This window comes from Aspergillus novofumigatus (genome assembly GCF_002847465.1).
Source record: "Aspergillus novofumigatus IBT 16806 chromosome Unknown P174scaffold_4, whole genome shotgun sequence".
Lineage (NCBI taxonomy): Eukaryota > Fungi > Ascomycota > Eurotiomycetes > Eurotiales > Aspergillaceae > Aspergillus > Aspergillus novofumigatus.
In genome coordinates this window covers 1,721,214-1,738,559 of record NW_020194277.1, presented here as the reverse complement: position 1 = coordinate 1,738,559, position 17,346 = coordinate 1,721,214, and the positions used below count along the sequence as shown (strand labels likewise).

Below are 17,346 nucleotides of genomic sequence, written 5' to 3'. Positions count from 1 at the left end.
GTACTGTATTGTAAGCCCCACAGAGTGGAGCTTGCGGCCTCAGGAAGAAACGGGTCAGGAGCATCTTCATCATCGTCTGGACTCTAGAACTCGACACCGTTGCAGGAATCAGGCATTCCCAGGTGGCTGCTCCGAGGTTGAAGTTACTCGCCCTTCGTCTATCATCGTTGTATTCCTGCTTTCAGCGAAAACAAGGGCAGCAGAGACTCAAGCCCTTAAAGCTCAAACTTGTTCGTTCTAGTTTCATTGTCGTTGCTTCGCCAGGGGTTTGGTCTTCAAGATGGCAACCAGCAACCATATGCATAATCTGACTACTCTTATCAAGCGGTATGTACCTGAAGAAAATCTCCGAAGATTGAGCAATAAGCTCAGCTCAATCTCTCATGATTCATCTTCTAGCATTTGCTTGCATATTCCGTTTCACTGACAATGTATACTTCTCGACAGGCTGGAAGCCGCGACCTCCCGTCTGGAGGACATGGCTATGTCGCTGGATGACCCTCACTCGCCGAAACACGTCGGAAGTACAGCAGCTACTCCCGAACCTGCAGCGCCTGTTCCAGTGAATACAGTTGCTCCCCCAGCGCCTCCCGCCGCCCCTTCGCTTCCGCCCCAAATAGAAGATTTCGATGCATTGATCAATGGGGATGTTCGAAGCTTCGTGGATCTCGGTGAGAAGATCGGTGGTCTTGTTGCAGAGCAGGTGAGCAACTTGAGCTTAGGGCTTCCTTCATGTGTCCGTCTCTGACTTCTTCGACAGTCCAAGGCTGTTCTTCAAGCTTTCGAAGCCGAGCGCACCTACCTTTACGTCTCGACAAAGGCGAGAAAGCCCGAACCTCAGCCACCCGAGCTTATGACTGAGCTCCACAATGCTTCTGATACCATCAACAACATCCGCGAGTCGAACAGAGCCTCCCCTCTCTTCAATCACCTTAGCGCTGTCGCGGAAGGCATTGTTGCTCTGGGCTGGTTCTTTGAGCCTAAGCCTGCTGATTTCGTCAGCGAGATTGTCGGGGGCATCCAGTATTATGGTAACAAGGTGTTGAAGGAGTACAAGGAGAAGTATGGATTCCACTGTGGGCTTGCCGGCCAGGAGTTTGCTGACCTTATAACAGGGACCACACTCACGTTCAGTACATCCAAGCCTACTACCAGATTTTCAAGTCGCTAGCTGCGTACCTGAAGAAACATTATCCCAAAGGACTCACCTGGAACCAGGAGTCTGGTATTGATGCGCAAGAAGCGCTCAGGCAAATCAAAAGCGGCGCTTCCGGCCAGGCAGCACCACCTCCTCCTCCACCTCCCGTGCCAACTCTGAACGTCCCTGGAGGAGTCCCACCTCCCCCTCCTCCGCCACCCGGCGCCCCTCCTGCGCCCGTTGCTGCAGCACCAGACATGTCTGCAGTCTTCGCTCAGTTGAACCAAGGTGACGCCGTCACCTCCGGCCTCCGCAGGGTTGATAAATCCGAGATGACGCACAAGAACCCCAGCCTACGTGCGGGCGCAACGGTCCCTGAACGCCCAAGCTCTCAGGGTAGCATTTCCCGCTCCAAGTCACCTGCCCCGAGCAAGAAGCCCAAGCCGGAGAGCATGCGTGCTCGTAAGCCGCCGCGTAAAGAGCTCGAAGGCAACAAGTGGCTGCTTGAGAATTTCGATAACACCGGTGGCATCATCGAGATTTCCGCTCAGCAGAATCAATCTATCCTAATCAGCCGTTGCAACAAGACTATCGTGAAGGTGAACAACAAGGCCAACGCAATCTCCATCGACAACTGCACCGGTCTTTCCATCATCGTGGATTCGCTTGTCAGCAGCCTCGACGTCATCAAGTCTCCCAAATTTGCTCTGCAGATTGACGGGGTCGTGCCCACTCTTCTGCTTGACCAAGTTGATGGTGCGACCATCTACCTTGGACAGCAGAGCTTGGCTACCGAGATCTTCTCTAGTAAATGCACGGCTGTCAACATCATGCTCCCGCCCAAAGTGGGAACCGATGAGGATACCAAGGAGTGCCCCGTTCCAGAACAGATCAAGTCGTATGTCAAAGACGGGGTTCTCGTGAGCGAAATTGTCGAGCACGCCGGCTAGACGTTTGTTCCTTGAATATAATCCCGGATATCTACCCTGGCTATCAACTACCACCGTTCGAGAGCACAGGTTCAATCTCATATCATATTCATTCTGTATTTAGATACGATTGTAGATAAAATAGCATAATTGAAGAGGCTAGTAACAGTCTTTGCTAAAAAATCCCCAAGTACCACTGGTACTCATTATACTATCTGCATTGCAAGCAAATGCTGATTGAGTAGACCTTGTAGAAAGTAATCATGTGAACAGCTCAAGAAGCCATTGCCAGACCCCAAAGTGAAAGTAGACCTCGAAATATACGTGAATCTCCAAGGTTATTAGCGGAATAGAGCTTATAGACTCGACACCAACGAATGAGACAAGCCACGTGTCCAGTACGTAACATGAAGATGAAGGTGAGTCTCATGCTGATAATGAACAATGAAGGCTGAATGTAAGATTGACTGAGAGCGTAATGGCAAGGATGGGTATATTGCGTGGTTCCTGAGCGCCTGGTCTATTTGCACTTAGTCTGGGTAAGCAAAGACAATTGAGTATTTGAAAGATGCCCGCATCTTGTGATATAGTACTGTGTCGTTAGTCAAGGCAGTTGCTATGTGCAGATTTGGCCAAGCTAATCGTGGTAAGGTGAAGATGGATAACCAGGAAGGATGACGAATTATATGGAAGATGGGGAGAACAAGGTATACCGATGGAATACTGCTTCAGAAGGCGGAACAGGCCCCGAGAATGACGTTGGTCGCACGAGTTGCATAGGCAACTCAATTCCGAGACGAGAACTCATGTTTTTGTACGTCCAGCCCTTTCAACCTCTTCGCGAGCAAGCTTTCTCCGGCTTCAGATATGCCAGAAGAGCTGAACGGAAGACCACCATATCCGAGATCACCCCTGCTAAGTTTACGATAAGTCCTGTCTTCTGTTGCATTGTCGTCAGAAGTACGCTGGGAAAGCGGGGTTTCCCTAGGGGAGGGAGCACGCTGGAAAGGATGAAGTCTCATCTCGTAATGACGCTTTGCGGCAGCTGCTTCATCGACTGAATTGTCAAGAGGAATCGTGCGAAAGTGTCCAGCATGATGAAAATAAGAGCACTCCCCTGCCGCACTGGGACCTGGCAATGAAGCCAGATCGGCAGCCATTTTTGTGTACCCTTTCGCCGATTTTGAATGTATATTGGCAGCGTTCGTGTCACGGACCGGCTTATATGGCGTATACCGAGGATCAGGATGTTGTATCTCGTTTCGCAACTTTTCTTTACCGTCAGGCACCCGATTTGCAAACACGACACGAATACTCGAGTAGAGATAGAAACGACCCTTTGAAGGACAACAGATATTCAAATGGATCAAATAGCGTAGTATAGGCTTGTCTTTGGGATTTTCAGATACGCTTAAAGACGCCTCGGGTCGATCAGTCCCGAGGTTCTTTCTGGCGGACAAAGGCATATCAATTATGGGGCCTGCCGAGTAACTTCTTTGGCGTATGAAAGTTTTGGTGCCAGGCTCCATTTCGCTGAGATCGTAAGGTACAAGGAAGAGTTTGACAGCCGTCTTGTTCGGATTCTTGATCATGATTTGCAGCTGGCCTTGTTGCGGTATACGATAGCACCCACCTGGTGGGGTTTTGGGTGAATCGGCTCGTCGATTTCGCTTTTCCCTCATGCGTAGGGCTTCTTGGGTCTGATATTCCGGTCCGACGTCGACATCAGTCCTTTGGTCCTTGGCTGCACCAGCAGGGCTTCGGTGATGCCGGTGGCGGCGAGTGGCGTATGAGTTATCCTTAGGCAAGGAATTCTCGAGATCAATCAGACCCACATAGGGGCTTGGATTATCGTCCGAAATGGAGCGACCCTTTCCAGAAGTAGGGTAACTGTAAAAGACCGCAGGGAAGGGCACCGTGACGTGCGGTGGGCATCTGAGATTCGACTTGCAGTTTCCTTTGCCGAGCACACCAATTTGGGCAGTGAAGTCGAGTGGTTTGGACGGATTCATTGACATCCTTCCGCGGAGGATCGACTCCTCGTAAGATCCTACCAGTGGTGCATGGGTCTTGCAGGATAGTTCGCCGGCGAGGGAAGGTCTCCTGGCTCTCCAGGACGGATGTTGGACTGATGAAGCCAGTTGAAGACTGTATGACGAGGTCAATGGTTTTCGTGGTTGACGGGATTGGAACGAGAATGAATCGTGGAAGGTTCCAGGTGGGTGACCGGTGCTAATGTTAATCACACGTGAATAAGGCGCAGACGAATCCTGAAGATTCCGAAATGTCTCTGGAGGCAGTGTGCGACGGCGACTGGCTTTATCCGAAGCTGGAAGATGCTCGCAGAACTCACTTTTCAGTGAGAAGTCCAGATCAGTGTTATTTGCCTGGTAAACCAAAGGACTGGTCGGAGCTTTCAGGACGTAACTGGACGAGTATGACCCTAAAGACGGTGCTCGCGACCGCGGACCTGGGTTCGCAGTTTCTTCTTGCTGCTGACCGAATTCCTGCCCTCGGAAAGGCGCAGAAAAGATAGGAGTGGTAAACCACGGCGTGGTTGGAGAGGAGCTTAATTGAGAAAACTGCGCGAGAGAGCGATATTTGGGATGCGGAGACTGCGGTGCTTGTTGCTGGCTCTCATCCTGAGCAATGCCTTCTCGAAAGTCTCCAGAATGCAGGGCCGAGCGAGGGCGTTGAATATCGGCTGGTGAAGCAAGTTCCTCTGGTTCCTTCTGGTGGTCCATATCCACAGAATTCCTGAATGGATCCGAACGCTCCTGTGTCTGTGGAAATTCGTCAGATGTGCATGACTTGATCTGTCGAGACTAAATCCAATGATACTTGAATTAGCAAGCCACCAAAAAGGACGATCACACAATCGCAGGACTATAATATACAGTCAAATCTTAGAGAACGTACCATATCAGGCTGAGCCCAGGCTGAAGAATCGGCGCTTTTTATATACCGTATTAACTCCTCCCGATCGCTTGCTCGCAATCTCGAAAAACCGGGACTCGATATGCAGCTTTCGTTCGATACACCCGCACCCCTTCCAGAGGAGCGAGGCCTTTGGCTGTCCTCATGGCAGCGAACCCATGAGGGAGAGCCGTCTCGCCGCTCAACCTGTTGAGGGTGGTCATCCGACCACTGGTCATAGAACCGTTGACGATCAGGGTCCTGAAAGATAGGCATGGTCACCGACGATCGTAACTCCCAATACAACCAGATAACAGGTTAACCATCGCAAAGGCAACGACCAGAAATACTAAGGAGTCCACAGAGAGTGTTAATGTGAAAATACGGAGTAGCTGCAGCAGTGGTACGACGGGAGCGGTGGCGGCGCCGATAGGGACCTTGATGTATGGACCTGCTCAAGGGGCCAACCATGGAAGGAAGATGACGGGAGGAAAGAGCAAGGCTAGGATTCAAATAAGGGTGAAGACGACCGAGAAATATGAAACGATAAAGGATCCACTGAAGAATGGCAGACGAAGCGAAGTGATGCTGGCTCGTGGTTTGGTGGAGGAGGAGACCGTCGGCAACTCGGCGGAGCAGCAGCATGAATCATCATCAGCATCATCGTTTGTATCGTTTGATCGGGATTTTCTCTCAGTATCGTCATCATTTCTTTCTGCACCCCCGCTCTTGGGCAATCTTGGTTCGATCTATCAAACGCTAGCACGCCTTAACTTGTAAGTTATCGAAGATCTCATATCGAGTCAGAAACATTTTCTGAAGTCCTTATCGTTGACTATCTCTGAGTTGCGTGAGGAATTTCGCCTGAAAATTTCCCCTTTGGGTCACTCAAATTAACCTGCCGCGACTACGATTGCAAAATCCACATCACTTGCCACGTCCAATATCATAATTGTTGCCCGACACACCGCTTCGACTATTCTATAATTTACGAATCCTATCGTATCAACTATGGCCAAACGCTCTCGTGACGCCGATGCCAATCCGGAGGAAAAGCGGACCACAGAACCCCCAGTCAAGAAGAGGAAGGGCTTCTCAGTTGGTCCTGCAAACCTGCCTGATGGCACCTATCGTCGCAAAGGTAGATATCGCCTCCTCACGCTGCTCTCCACTGCTTTCCTGCCCAATTCGCTTACTGACCATTCCACATAATCGCAGCCCAAAAAATAAAGTCCGACCTGATCCAAAAGGCCAAAGTAAAAAAGGCCTATGCCAAAATCAAAGCCGAGGAACTTGCGTCAACACCCAAAAGACCCATTTATGCGACAGAGGAACATGCGGAGGGTGAAAACGCCAACGGCGATAACGTCGTCGATCCTGCACCGGCGTCTTTGGAGCTACATCCAGACCGACAGGCCATGCTGAACGAGCCCGTGCCGGAACGACCACCCAGACCTGAACGGTCACAGGACCATAACCCCCGTGAACGTCGGAACAGAAGAAAACCCAAGCCGTCCGCTTTCGCGAAGGAAATGGAGATTGCGGAGAAGCGCAGGAAAGAGGCGGAGAGGCGCAGAGAAGAGCGGGAGTTTAAAATGAAAGATCGCGAGGCCATGGCTAGGGCGAAGAAGCCTGCTCCGGACGGCAAAAGAAGATTGGGCCGGGAGAGCAAGGTCTTGCTTAATAGGATTCAACACATAGTGGGTCAAACATAGACACCAATTTTGCACATGGAGACGAAAACTAGAGGTGGTCCAACAAGAAGTCTTCCTTTCTATGATACCCATTAGATATGTCGTTTACGGTTACTTGTCGAGTTTTCTGCGCACATGTTTCACCTTTACATGAATTATACCTTCAATATGCAGGATGATAACTAAGCTGCTTTATGCCCTGTCCCACTTCTCGGTTTCTTGAAACATGCGAATTCGCCCTTTGTCCTCTCCCTAAGCCGCTTCAGTATGCTCCTCATTTCCCCAAGCTCTGATTGAAGCCTAGCCCTGGCTTCGTGTGTAGTCCGCTGATCCAGTTCCACATAGATCTGGCTTTGCACAGTGGAAGCTTCCTCTGTGGAGTACTGTGATAGGGTTTGTGCAATAAATTCAGTATCAAGGGTCGCCTGCATCAGCGCAGCCAGAGTATATGAAGGTCGTGAGCTGAACGCATTTAGGAGAGATGTGGAGATTTGTGTCAGCAAGTGTGTGAGGACCATGTTCAGCAACGGAGATGGCGCAGCGGGCGGTGAACGACTCGCTCCTGAGGCCACACAGGAAGGAATGGTAGTTGAGATCTCCGTGTGAACGAGCACAAGGGTGAGCAAGACGCTATATACATAGGGGCGTACTTGCTCTGGGCGAGCGCTGGACGGCTCCCATTCAGGGTCTGTAACGCCGTTGACAATCATGGCATTCAATTTGTTCACCGTTGGTTTGGTATACGATTGGAATAGGCGGTCATCGATCTGACCTAGGACGTCGCGAATAGTCTTGGCTTCTTCCGTCAATTTCACAGAAAATGCAGTCTCGAAGTTCGTGACTAGATGTGGGACGAAATCTGCCTGCAGGGCTTTGATATTTGAGAGCGTGAGCAGTATCCGCACGTTCTAAAACATGTTAGCGAACACTCTTAAGAGAGAAGCAGGTTGAGAGAAGGACTGACCCTATCTTGAGAGTCCACAGCATCCGCAACCAAAGCAGGCGAAGTGGAATCAGGACCATTGAGTTGTGCCGCAGACCCGGCGAGGATCCATTCGCTACCCTCATCTAGAACGACAGGATGTTCCGCGTTCTCCACGAGACCGCTGAGCGCCTTATAAACACTGGATACAAATTGGGTGCGGACCATCTGGAGTAGCTTGGCAGGGGGTTGCGTAACGACATCCACGGCCCCTGATTTAGCCATGGCTTCCGAGATGTAAAGGATCTTTTGCATTCTCCCAAGAATTGCACTTTCAAAGGCCACAAATAGCCCAGGCATCTTGGTCAGATCCTTGCTCTCGGGATCGCGCGTCCAGTCTTCCAGCATTTTGCAGATCTCTGCGTCTTTGCCCCAAGCCGCACATGCAACCCGGACGGAGCGCTCACGAGCAATGCTTACAAGAGACTTGAGCAGATCATGAGTGTTACCACCACTTGCTACAGGATTCAATGCGGCCATTTCGCTCGCCGCGGTGCCAATGATGATCATGAATTGGCCGAGATAGTGAACACCACTGAGTGAATTCGAGAAGGGCGGCCAGAAGGCATAGTCCTCCCAGAACTCCCCGCGCTTGGGCGTGGGTATTGGCATGTTCTTCGGCTCGAGTTTGAAGCGTGATTCTGTGGGAGTCACGCCTTGGCTTATCGGACTATTCGGGGTTGCTGGTGATATTGGAGACGCCAGGAAGGCAGCATCATCCAAAGGTGGGTCAGCAAACAATGACAGCACATTTTCGCGAATTAGGTCGACCAACTCCACGACCCCGGTCTGTAGCTTCCTGGTCTCACTTTCGGCCAGCCGGTGATGTCTGCGGCTTTCTCCTTCGAACCCAGCGGGGAGAAGCTTCTGTCTGGAACCATCAATGAAGGATTGTGCTACTTCCCAGAAATCAAACACTTCGCCGAGTAGCCCACCCTGCGATGCCAGCAACTTGTTGAGATACGCTAGAATACATTCCCAGAGCTCGACTACCTGATCAGTGTCCAGCACGCCTTGCAGATCCGCTGATTCTTCTCGTGGTGCCAGGCGGAGATACGATGCCACAGCTTTGGGTGTTGGCTTGTCGCCGCCAGCAAGCCGGCGTCGGAGGATCTCAATCTCCATCTTGCAGCGTCCACAGAAGGCACCAATTTTAGACTTGAGGAAGTCATAGCGGCTGAGCAGCCACACCCAGATAGGGTTGTCGTCCACGCCCAATTCCAGCAGAGCGCCGATCAACTCCATATATTCTTCCACGGTGCCGGCCGCAGTGACCGTGGTTGATGTGGTAGGCGCATCGCTGAGACGTCTCCACAGATCGCGCTTGAACGCCTGGATCTGATGGTCCACATCCATCCACATCCGACCCATGGCGAGGATAGCGTGCGTTTCTTCGTCTGTCAGAGATCGCCCACTGCTGATTGCCTTGTGTGCAATATGCTTAGCGCTCTTGGCCAGCGTTCTTGCTTTTGTATATTGTTCGAATACAGAGTCGTAGTCCCTCTGCTTTATAGATTTCGAGAGAAGTCCACCGATCTCGTATACATCCCGGTGCTTCTCCATCGTGTCGACAACTGACTTGAGCATCTGTTCTCGCTCGCGCCCGCCCAACGCCGGACCCCAGACTTCTTCAGCTTTGACGGAGGCCTCCATGAGTGGGACTCGTATTCCCTTCATGCCATAATCGCTTTCCTTTGTTAGAGCATTCTTTCCGGGCCTGTCGTCCGCAAGAGGCGCGCTTCGCGAAGCTCCGGAAATACTTCGAAGATGTCCAGCTGACCTGCGATGTGACTGAGCCAGTGGAACATGGTTTGCTTTCCCTTGGTTTCTCATCTCCGTATAGACGCTATCGATTGTTGCTTTGGCCCGTACAAAGCGCTCGAAGTTCGCCTCGACGAGGACTTTCAATGACGCCGATTTCTGGTCGATAGATCTCGAGAGGAAGTCGAGTCCTTCAAGAAGTGACTCAATCGACGCATCGGAGTGAACTTGGGAGAGGAAAAGGGCGGGAGAAAATGAGGTTGACGAAAGCAAGAACCGGTTCCGTAAGCGGGTTTCGTCTTCCAAGGCTAGTCCTCGTTTCTTCAGGATCTGAAGGACGCTGTCGCCAGACCCGAGAGGATCGGGTTCATCGACCTTGGCAAGATTTTCCCTCGCATTGTTTCCTTTGAAGGATCCAAGGCTGAGGGCCTTACCACTATGACTGCGTTCGAGAGCGAAGTATCGGGACCTCCTGGCTCGCGAAGGAGTACGGCCCAGAGCTTCTTCGTCGTCGGAAGGTTCACTCTGATCAAGCTCAGCAGGCCATTCCTCAGGGTAGGCCGATGGAAGGTTATAATAATTTGCAACCTCGATGTCGGTCATGCTGGTATATCGCCAAGGCTAAGGGTGGAAGGGGGGATGGTGGATCAGTTGCTCGACCTCATGCTAGAAACACGCAACTGCAAGGGTAAGCAATGAAGGTACAACAGGAATTGAAACAGCTTACAGTACCATGACCCTGTAGATAAAGTGAAACTTTACCTTAAAAACCTTCATATATAGCGATGGCTGCTGACTGCTGTCCAACCTGAAGCGTTATCTGATCTGAACGGTGAACGATCAGTGGTGGAGCGACTACGGCAGACGGTAACTAGCTCAATGGTCATTTTAAGTTCCATCAAAGCAGCTTACAATTTTGCGATGTAAGTACGGAGGTATGGAGTTGACAGAGTGATATTTTATGGCTTAAGATAGTAAAATCGCCCACAAGAATCAATAGGCAGAAGAATTCACCTGCTGTGTCCAGATATCGTCCACATATAAAAAAGCAAGCCTACCTTACAACCTTACAAAGTGACCGTGCTGTCTGTACCTTAGGTATCCAGGAGGAGGAACAGAGTAAGTAGTGACCATACCGCCCACGTGTCAAACCGGGTTAGGAATAGCGGCTTCCCGAACGGGGCCAGTCGGACCGGCCGCACCCACTTGCGTAGTTGATACCTCAGGTTGCAGTAGGATTGATTGAGTGGTGGCTTTCGGGTTACCGGGATAATTGTTGCAAAAAGACCCTCTTCTCTCTGCCTCCAAAGTTCCCGCACAAGTGACCCGCCACGCGTACTATTCTTCTTCCTCTCTCTTTCTTTCCGTCTACCTTCAATTACTCTCCTCTCTAAAACCTGAACGTCGGTCGTTGATCCGGGGACCTATCACAATGATCTCTGCCAGAAATTTTGTTGCCCCGGCCCGCCAATGCCTGCGGACAACACGTGTGTCTCCAGGTTTTGCTTCGCCTCTGTCGCAGGTAATACACGATCTTCAGACGATCCCATTCGACTCCATTCAATTGCGAAACTGATCAAGCTAATGTTTCTATCTAGCTGCGCGGTTATGCCTCAGCTGCTGACGAACGGGTCGCCAAGTTCAAGGGACAGAAGGGTCCTGATGTACGTCAAGCCTCGATCACCTTTTTTTTACCTTTCCTTTCGTCTTGTCTGGTGACATCCGCCGCTGCTTCATGGAATATTCGACCTTCCGGCAGCCATTGAGCAGTAATTTTGGGGGAATATGAGAATATTACAAGGACTCGGGTCTGACGATGTTTGATCAACAGGGAAAGTACACAGTCACCCTGATTGAGGGTGACGGTATCGGTCCTGAAATTGCGCAGTCCGTGAAGGATATTTTTGCTGCCGCAAAGGTAGAGCTCGCTTTTCTTATTCGCTCTCGCGCCGGGGAATTGAGTACTAAATTAGCTGTAGGCCCCCATCAAGTGGGAGCCCGTCGACGTCACTCCCATCTTGAAGGACGGAAAGACCGCTATTCCCGACGACGCCATCAAAAGTGTGCAGAAGAACTATGTCGCTCTCAAGGGTCCTCTTGCTGTTAGTCAACCTCGTGCCCCTGGCGATCCGCAGAAATATAGTACTAAGACGAAATCATGCAGACTCCTGTCGGTAAGGGTCACGTTTCCCTTAACCTTACTCTCCGTCGTACTTTTAACCTGTTCGCGAACTTGCGTCCCTGCCGCTCGGTCGCCGGGTACAAGACTCCTTACGACAACGTCGATACTGTTCTGATCCGTGAGAACACCGAGGGTGAATACTCTGGCATTGAGCACGTTGTTGTCGATGGTGTTGTCCAGAGCATCAAGCTCATCACCAGAGAAGCTTCCGAGAGGGTTCTCCGTTTCGCCTTCCAGTACGCTCGTTCGGTCAACAAGAAGAAGGTCCGTGTCGTGCACAAGGCCACCATCATGAAGATGTCCGATGGTCTGTTCCTCAACACTGCCCGCGAAATCGCCAAGGAGTTCCCCGATATCGAGTTTGATGCTGAGCTGCTGGACAACTCTTGCCTGAAGATCGTTACCGATCCCACTCCTTACAACGACAAGGTCCTTGTCATGCCCAACCTGTACGGTGACATTCTGTCCGACATGTGCGCCGGCCTGATCGGTGGTCTCGGTCTCACTCCTTCCGGTAACATTGGTGACGAGTGCTCGATCTTCGAGGCCGTTCACGGCTCTGCTCCCGATATTGCTGGCAAGGGGCTCGCAAACCCCACTGCTCTGCTCCTGTCCAGTATTATGATGCTGCAGCACATGGGTCTCACCGAGCATGCTGCTCGTATTCAGAAGGCCACTTTCGACACCCTGGCTGAGGGCAAGGTATGTTCAGTCCCGTGATGATCTGTTCCGTTCTATGGAACTTTACGGATGCTAACATTCTATATCGCAGACTCTCACTGGTGACCTGGGAGGCAAGGCCAAGACTCACGAGTATGCTGAGGCTATCTGCAAGCGCCTGTAAGGGACTTGCCGTTGAATTGTACTATTCCCTCAAATGTCCTACTTTTAGCCCTTGAACGACCCTAGATCTTTTTTATATGTACTTAGATGTACTTAGTAAGATGCCACTTATACCGAAAGTTATCCTTTTTGTGCTCCTATACGATCCGACCTCACTGGTCGCTTCTGTACTTGCAAACAAACAGTACATCCAAGTGGTCGACGACACACTCCGTGTTTCTCATTTGAAGCTTGTTCCGTACTGGCCAGACCCTAACGTAAAGATGATCATAGTAGTACAAGCGTCATGGCTTCTGCATAATCATACATAAATCCTGCCGAACGCCTGCTCCGAGCTTTTCAAGGTATCGAAATGCAAAATCATGTCAAAAGATGAAAGAGAACCCCAAGGAGCTGAATCCTATCGTCGCCGACCACCTCTTCTGGTTCCTGTTCCCCCGCCCCTGCCTCCTTTTGGTCTGGATTTGGTCGTCTGCGCACGTGTGCTCCTTGTAGTTGGTGAGCCGCCTGTGTCTCCCTCCGCCTCGTCCTCTTCGCTCTCGTCTTGCGCCCCATCTGACCCTTCCTCGTCGCCTTCTTCGTTTGCCCCGGTCCCCTCGGACCCTACGTCTTCTTCCCCGGCGCCCGATCCTTTACGAGATTCAATCTCGACTTGGAGTCTCATCGAACGGGTGCCTCGCGTTCCTTGGCGAGCGCTGCGGGTTCCTTTTCTGCCTCGTGACGGTGCTGGGGATGAGCGTGGTTCTATAACCAGAACAAGAATTAGAATCACGCGAGTAGTCATAATAATAATTTCTCACCATCTGTATCCGCTATTGTACTGCATCTTCTGGACTCTGCTTGCGCACTGGGATTAGGTGACGCGGATCCCTCCATCGCAAGCCTCCTCTCGAACATCAGGTCGCCGTATTCGTCTTCGGGCAGTTCAAACGGGCAATAGAAGTCTTTTGATCCGTCAGGGTCATCAGATGGTTCTGTAATCAACGAATCTTCCTAGATCGTTAAAAATATTTCAGCACCGCAATTGAAGGAGGAAACGCGCGCCTGCCATTACGTACACGTTCATCGAGCGCAGGCAGGTTGTAGAGTGTCCCTAGCTTCTTCCATATTCCTGGTATCCGCGTGTGCTCGCAATTCGATGGCGCGTAGCCCTGGCTTTTCATGAACTCGGAGATTGCTATCATACGGAAGTGTTTGTGCATGCCTTGAGATATATGCACCGCTTAGTTTGTTTTTTGTCTTGTGGATGCAAATCATTGACCACGTTGAGTAAGAGATTGGTGGAACTTACCAACTGGCTTCCATTTGATAATCCCCTTCAGCAGAGCTGTCTCCTGCTCATCTGTCCAGGGATCCGCTACCAAATAGTGCCCATTGTCTGGCTTGCCTGCGCGCTCACTGGCAGGTGTATCGGCGGCCGGCTGCGCAGATTCGGCTTGGACATCAGTCAGCTTTGGTTTCTTCTTAGGTGGCATTGTAACATAGCACTGCCTTTAGACAGACAGTGAGCTACAGAAGGTAGCCTGGACAATGGAAATCCTGTCTGGTTATTTCAGGTCAGGTATGACGATGCGCGCAACGGCGCCTCGGATTCCCTAACAAACGGTGGCCCGGGCGTTGGCTGGGCGCAGGCGCTAGTACGCTTCAAGCTTAGTAGCATGTGATCGCGCGCCAACAACGCGTTAAGGCTCAGGATGCTGATAAGGAGTCGAGGATTGTATGCATGAAATGGGCACGGCATGGATGACGATGGATCAAGGCCAGTATGACGCGGATCCGTTCTCGAGCGATGGTTTGTGGAGAATTTCCAATTTTACCTTGGAATTTTTGCAGCCGTCGGATTTATTCCAATGGAATGAGAACCTACCTGGTACGTTCCACACATGAGCACTTGACGCGAATCATGGGCAGCTGACAGCTTCTCCTTGAAAGATTTGAATGAGGGGTTCTTTAAGAGCCCTCTGAAGCTACGCGCGGAAGATGCAGACCCATTGCCCCAGCTGGATAATATCGAAGGGCATACCTTTTTCCTCTTCGATCAAACGGCAGAGTCGATCACGGATGCGTTCAGTGATACTCAAGTAGACGATAACCTTAGCCACCAGAACAATGATATCTCTGAAGCTGAGCCAGATAGTATCTGGACTCTTGAAAACCTGCACAACGCTACAATTCCTGAGATTGCGCTGAGATCATGGGAGAGGTACCATGATCGATCGTCTCTCGAGCCGACGTCCGCTTATTTCAGCGAGTCCGGTTCGAAAGGCTTTGATTCGGCTTTGGCACGCCAGTACTGCGAAAATGGATCTAGAGACGCGGGACGTGTGGCTCGGAATGATGTTTTTTTCCATGCTCTATTCAGGCTGGGGCTCGGCTGGAGCTCCATATTCTTCCGTTACAATAAGCAGCGGAAAGCGTTCGAAAGGGTATCTGACAACGTTCGCGTTTCTGGGGTCAGCCTCACCGTTGCCAATGGCCTGACTGAGGATGTCCTCCGCTGTGGTACGGCTATGTACAACATAAGGGACTTTGCGCGCCGGACCCGGATCAAGCCCAAGGAATTCTCTGCTCGATCTGCTTTTGCCAGTGCTGCGGCTGTGATTATCTACACGCTTGAGAAGCAAATAATTAACTATTTCAAGGAAATCTCGTCCCTCGTTCAAATCATGACACTTTTTCAGCGGTGTGGTGAACTGGTTGGTGCGTTATCGAACATAGTCGAAGCAGTCCAGAAAGCTGCGTCAGATGCGCAAATAATCTCTGCTGTCATTGAGAAGGCGGCTCATTTTTCTCAGACTTTCGGCTCTATGGAAAATCTTTTTCATGAACTTGTTGCTCGTGTGATTGCACCTTGGCTCCATTACGTGGAAGCTTGGGTTGGCCTGCGCACTGAGACACCCGCATTAGTGGAAATGGCTGCGAAGAGTGAAGGCTTCCTGGCCGTAGAGCGATACGAGGGTAGAGCAGGTTCGAGAAGTGCGAAAGCAGCAAGTTTGCAATATCGTTATCATCCCGAAAAAATGCCGACCTTTATCCCCGCGGAGCAAGCAGAATTGATATTCGAGACAGGTCGAAGCTTGCGGCTACTCAGACAATACCATCCTCAACACCCAGTAGCAAAAGATGCCATTCTAGGCAAAGATGGCCCCAGTTTGCGATGTGCGGGAAGTTGGTCCGACATCGAGAGAATCCAAAAGAAAGCCCAGCAATATGAAGCTCAACTCCGCTCGGAAATCCTCAGATACAGTCGGGGCCAACACTCGGGGCAAGTGAGGAAGGATAAAGTACTTGCAGAAGACCAAATGCAGAAGTCTGGTTCTGCCGGAGACGACCAAGCTATCTCTGGTGCTTTCGAGCTCTTCGACATTGATGATTCCAAGCATACGACCGGGTTGCTTGCGAGTAACTCTTCCTTAGAAAATGACGAACTTGGACCATTGTTCGACACAAGTACGTTGGAGATGTCTCAACCAATTCATCCACACAGACACAATTTTGGACCAGAAATGATATCCGCTGTCTACCTTTCTCTGGCGCCTCTACTATCCTCCCAAGCTTTACTCATTGACTTTTCCTGTCTTCACCTCTTATTCAAGGAACACAATTTAAGATACCACCTCACCCTGCAGTGGCGATTTCAACTGTTGGGTGATGGCTTCTTTGCTTCGCGCCTCTCGCACTCACTTTTTGATCCTGAAATGGAGAGTGGCGAACGTAGATCAGGCGTCGTACGAAGCGGCGTGCATACCGGTTTGCGCCTAGGGAATCGGGACACTTGGCCTCCTGCGAGCTCCGAGTTGCGACTGGTATTGATCGGCCTTCTCAGTGATTGCAACCTGGACGAACGCCTAGACAATTCAAGTAATGCCGAGTTCCTCAGGGAACGGGAGCTTCCTGGTGGATTGAGTTTCTCAATTCGCGACTTGACCGATGAAGAGATTGTGAAATGCAAGGATCCAAATGCCATTGAAGCACTCGATTTTCTCCGTCTTCAGTATAAACCATCCCCAGTCCTGGAAACAATTATAACGCAGCGATCCTTAGATCAATACGACCGCCTATTCAAGCATTTGCTACGCCTGATCCGCATGGTTTCGGTAGTCAGAGGTCTCATTCGCGACTCAACCGCAAGGAGCTCTCTTTCCGGGGATACACGGAATCTCTTTCAGAGATTCCGCATCGACTGCCAACATTTCGTCCTTGCCGTCAGCGATTACTGTTTTCACATCGGCGTCGGCTCTACCTGGCACAGTTTCCAGGATACGCTTACGAGAATTGAATACTGCCTTGAGCATGGCGACATAGACGGTGTTATAGAAGCAGCACACTCCGTTTCCTGGCTGAGAAGGTACCACGAAGATACCCTCGACCAGATGCTCTTCGCCCTGTTCCTGAGCAAGAGACACGCCGAGGCCGCCAGATTGCTTGAGAAGATCTTTGGGACGATTCTGACATTTGCTCCGCTGTCCCGGCTCGATGGGCTGGAGGGGGTTCGTCATGAGAGCGAAGATACAATTGCGCAACTCTATGCGACCTTCCGAAAACAAACATCGGCCTTTGTCGGCTACCTGCGCGGGTTGGATGGGGTAAAGGCTTCATCCAAGTTCGCCGGCGGGTCGAGAGCAGAACCAATAAGCGTTTTCGAGCGTCTTCTGGTGCGATTAGACATGAAAAGATACTACTGACCGAGTCAACGCGGATGACTGCATGAATAAGTCAACCCCGGTCGAAGTTGCCTTGCTGCCTATTTCAAATCATGGCCACCACAAGTACGCACGGATTCGAATGCTGCTTCGCTGTGAACGGGGTCATTAACGGGCTGAAACACACTTCACGTCACCTCGTTCTGTGTTCAGCTAGCAACTTTCAGAGATTTTCCAGTCATTGCATAGGACGTAACA

The 17,346-nt window shown here is 51.0% G+C and overlaps 7 protein-coding genes across 7 annotated transcripts; 4 read left to right on the top strand and 3 right to left on the bottom strand.

The window, feature by feature from the left end:
- The first annotated feature begins 94 nt into the window (after nucleotides 1-94).
- Nucleotides 95-2,223, top strand: capA (adenylate cyclase-binding protein). The gene is made up of 4 exons (XM_024831861.1): nucleotides 95-327; nucleotides 448-703; nucleotides 761-1,062; nucleotides 1,116-2,223. The coding sequence occupies exons 1-4, from the start codon at nucleotides 281-283 to the stop codon at nucleotides 2,086-2,088; spliced, it is 1,578 nt and encodes a 525-aa protein (XP_024682687.1). The 5' UTR covers nucleotides 95-280; the 3' UTR covers nucleotides 2,089-2,223.
- Nucleotides 2,224-2,852: 629 nt separating this feature from the next.
- Nucleotides 2,853-5,259, bottom strand: P174DRAFT_369750 (uncharacterized protein; the record flags this gene model as incomplete). Its single annotated transcript, XM_024822296.1, has 2 exons — nucleotides 2,853-4,850; nucleotides 4,987-5,259. The coding sequence occupies 2 exons, from the start codon at nucleotides 5,257-5,259 to the stop codon at nucleotides 2,853-2,855; spliced, it is 2,271 nt and encodes a 756-aa protein (XP_024682686.1).
- A 438-nt stretch (nucleotides 5,260-5,697) lies between these two features.
- Nucleotides 5,698-6,883, top strand: P174DRAFT_406461 (uncharacterized protein). The gene is made up of 2 exons (XM_024824104.1): nucleotides 5,698-6,124; nucleotides 6,202-6,883. The coding sequence occupies exons 1-2, from the start codon at nucleotides 5,995-5,997 to the stop codon at nucleotides 6,696-6,698; spliced, it is 627 nt and encodes a 208-aa protein (XP_024682685.1). The 5' UTR covers nucleotides 5,698-5,994; the 3' UTR covers nucleotides 6,699-6,883.
- P174DRAFT_171099 (exocyst subunit SEC5) lies at nucleotides 6,729-10,494 on the bottom strand. Its single transcript, XM_024821230.1, has 3 exons — nucleotides 10,148-10,494; nucleotides 7,642-10,100; nucleotides 6,729-7,585 (listed from the first exon to the last, which is right to left on the bottom strand). Exons 2-3 carry the CDS (start codon nucleotides 10,021-10,023, stop codon nucleotides 6,860-6,862), a joined length of 3,108 nt encoding a protein of 1,035 aa, XP_024682684.1. The 5' UTR covers nucleotides 10,024-10,100; nucleotides 10,148-10,494; the 3' UTR covers nucleotides 6,729-6,859.
- A 247-nt stretch (nucleotides 10,495-10,741) lies between these two features.
- P174DRAFT_441369 (isocitrate dehydrogenase (NAD(+)) IDH2) lies at nucleotides 10,742-12,583 on the top strand. Its single transcript, XM_024827293.1, has 6 exons — nucleotides 10,742-10,942; nucleotides 11,019-11,084; nucleotides 11,252-11,338; nucleotides 11,400-11,522; nucleotides 11,585-12,304; nucleotides 12,375-12,583. Exons 1-6 carry the CDS (start codon nucleotides 10,853-10,855, stop codon nucleotides 12,444-12,446), a joined length of 1,158 nt encoding a protein of 385 aa, XP_024682683.1. The 5' UTR covers nucleotides 10,742-10,852; the 3' UTR covers nucleotides 12,447-12,583.
- A 56-nt stretch (nucleotides 12,584-12,639) lies between these two features.
- P174DRAFT_441368 (uncharacterized protein) lies at nucleotides 12,640-13,995 on the bottom strand. The gene is made up of 4 exons (XM_024827292.1): nucleotides 13,737-13,995; nucleotides 13,504-13,649; nucleotides 13,246-13,438; nucleotides 12,640-13,189 (listed from the first exon to the last, which is right to left on the bottom strand). The coding sequence occupies exons 1-4, from the start codon at nucleotides 13,918-13,920 to the stop codon at nucleotides 12,846-12,848; spliced, it is 867 nt and encodes a 288-aa protein (XP_024682682.1). The 5' UTR covers nucleotides 13,921-13,995; the 3' UTR covers nucleotides 12,640-12,845.
- A 178-nt stretch (nucleotides 13,996-14,173) lies between these two features.
- P174DRAFT_389151 (tubulin gamma complex associated family protein) lies at nucleotides 14,174-17,130 on the top strand (the record flags this gene model as incomplete). The annotated part of the gene is made up of 2 exons (XM_024823436.1): nucleotides 14,174-14,315; nucleotides 14,426-17,130. The coding sequence occupies 2 exons, from the start codon at nucleotides 14,174-14,176 to the stop codon at nucleotides 17,128-17,130; spliced, it is 2,847 nt and encodes a 948-aa protein (XP_024682681.1).
- Between the last annotated feature and the right edge of the window lie 216 nt (nucleotides 17,131-17,346).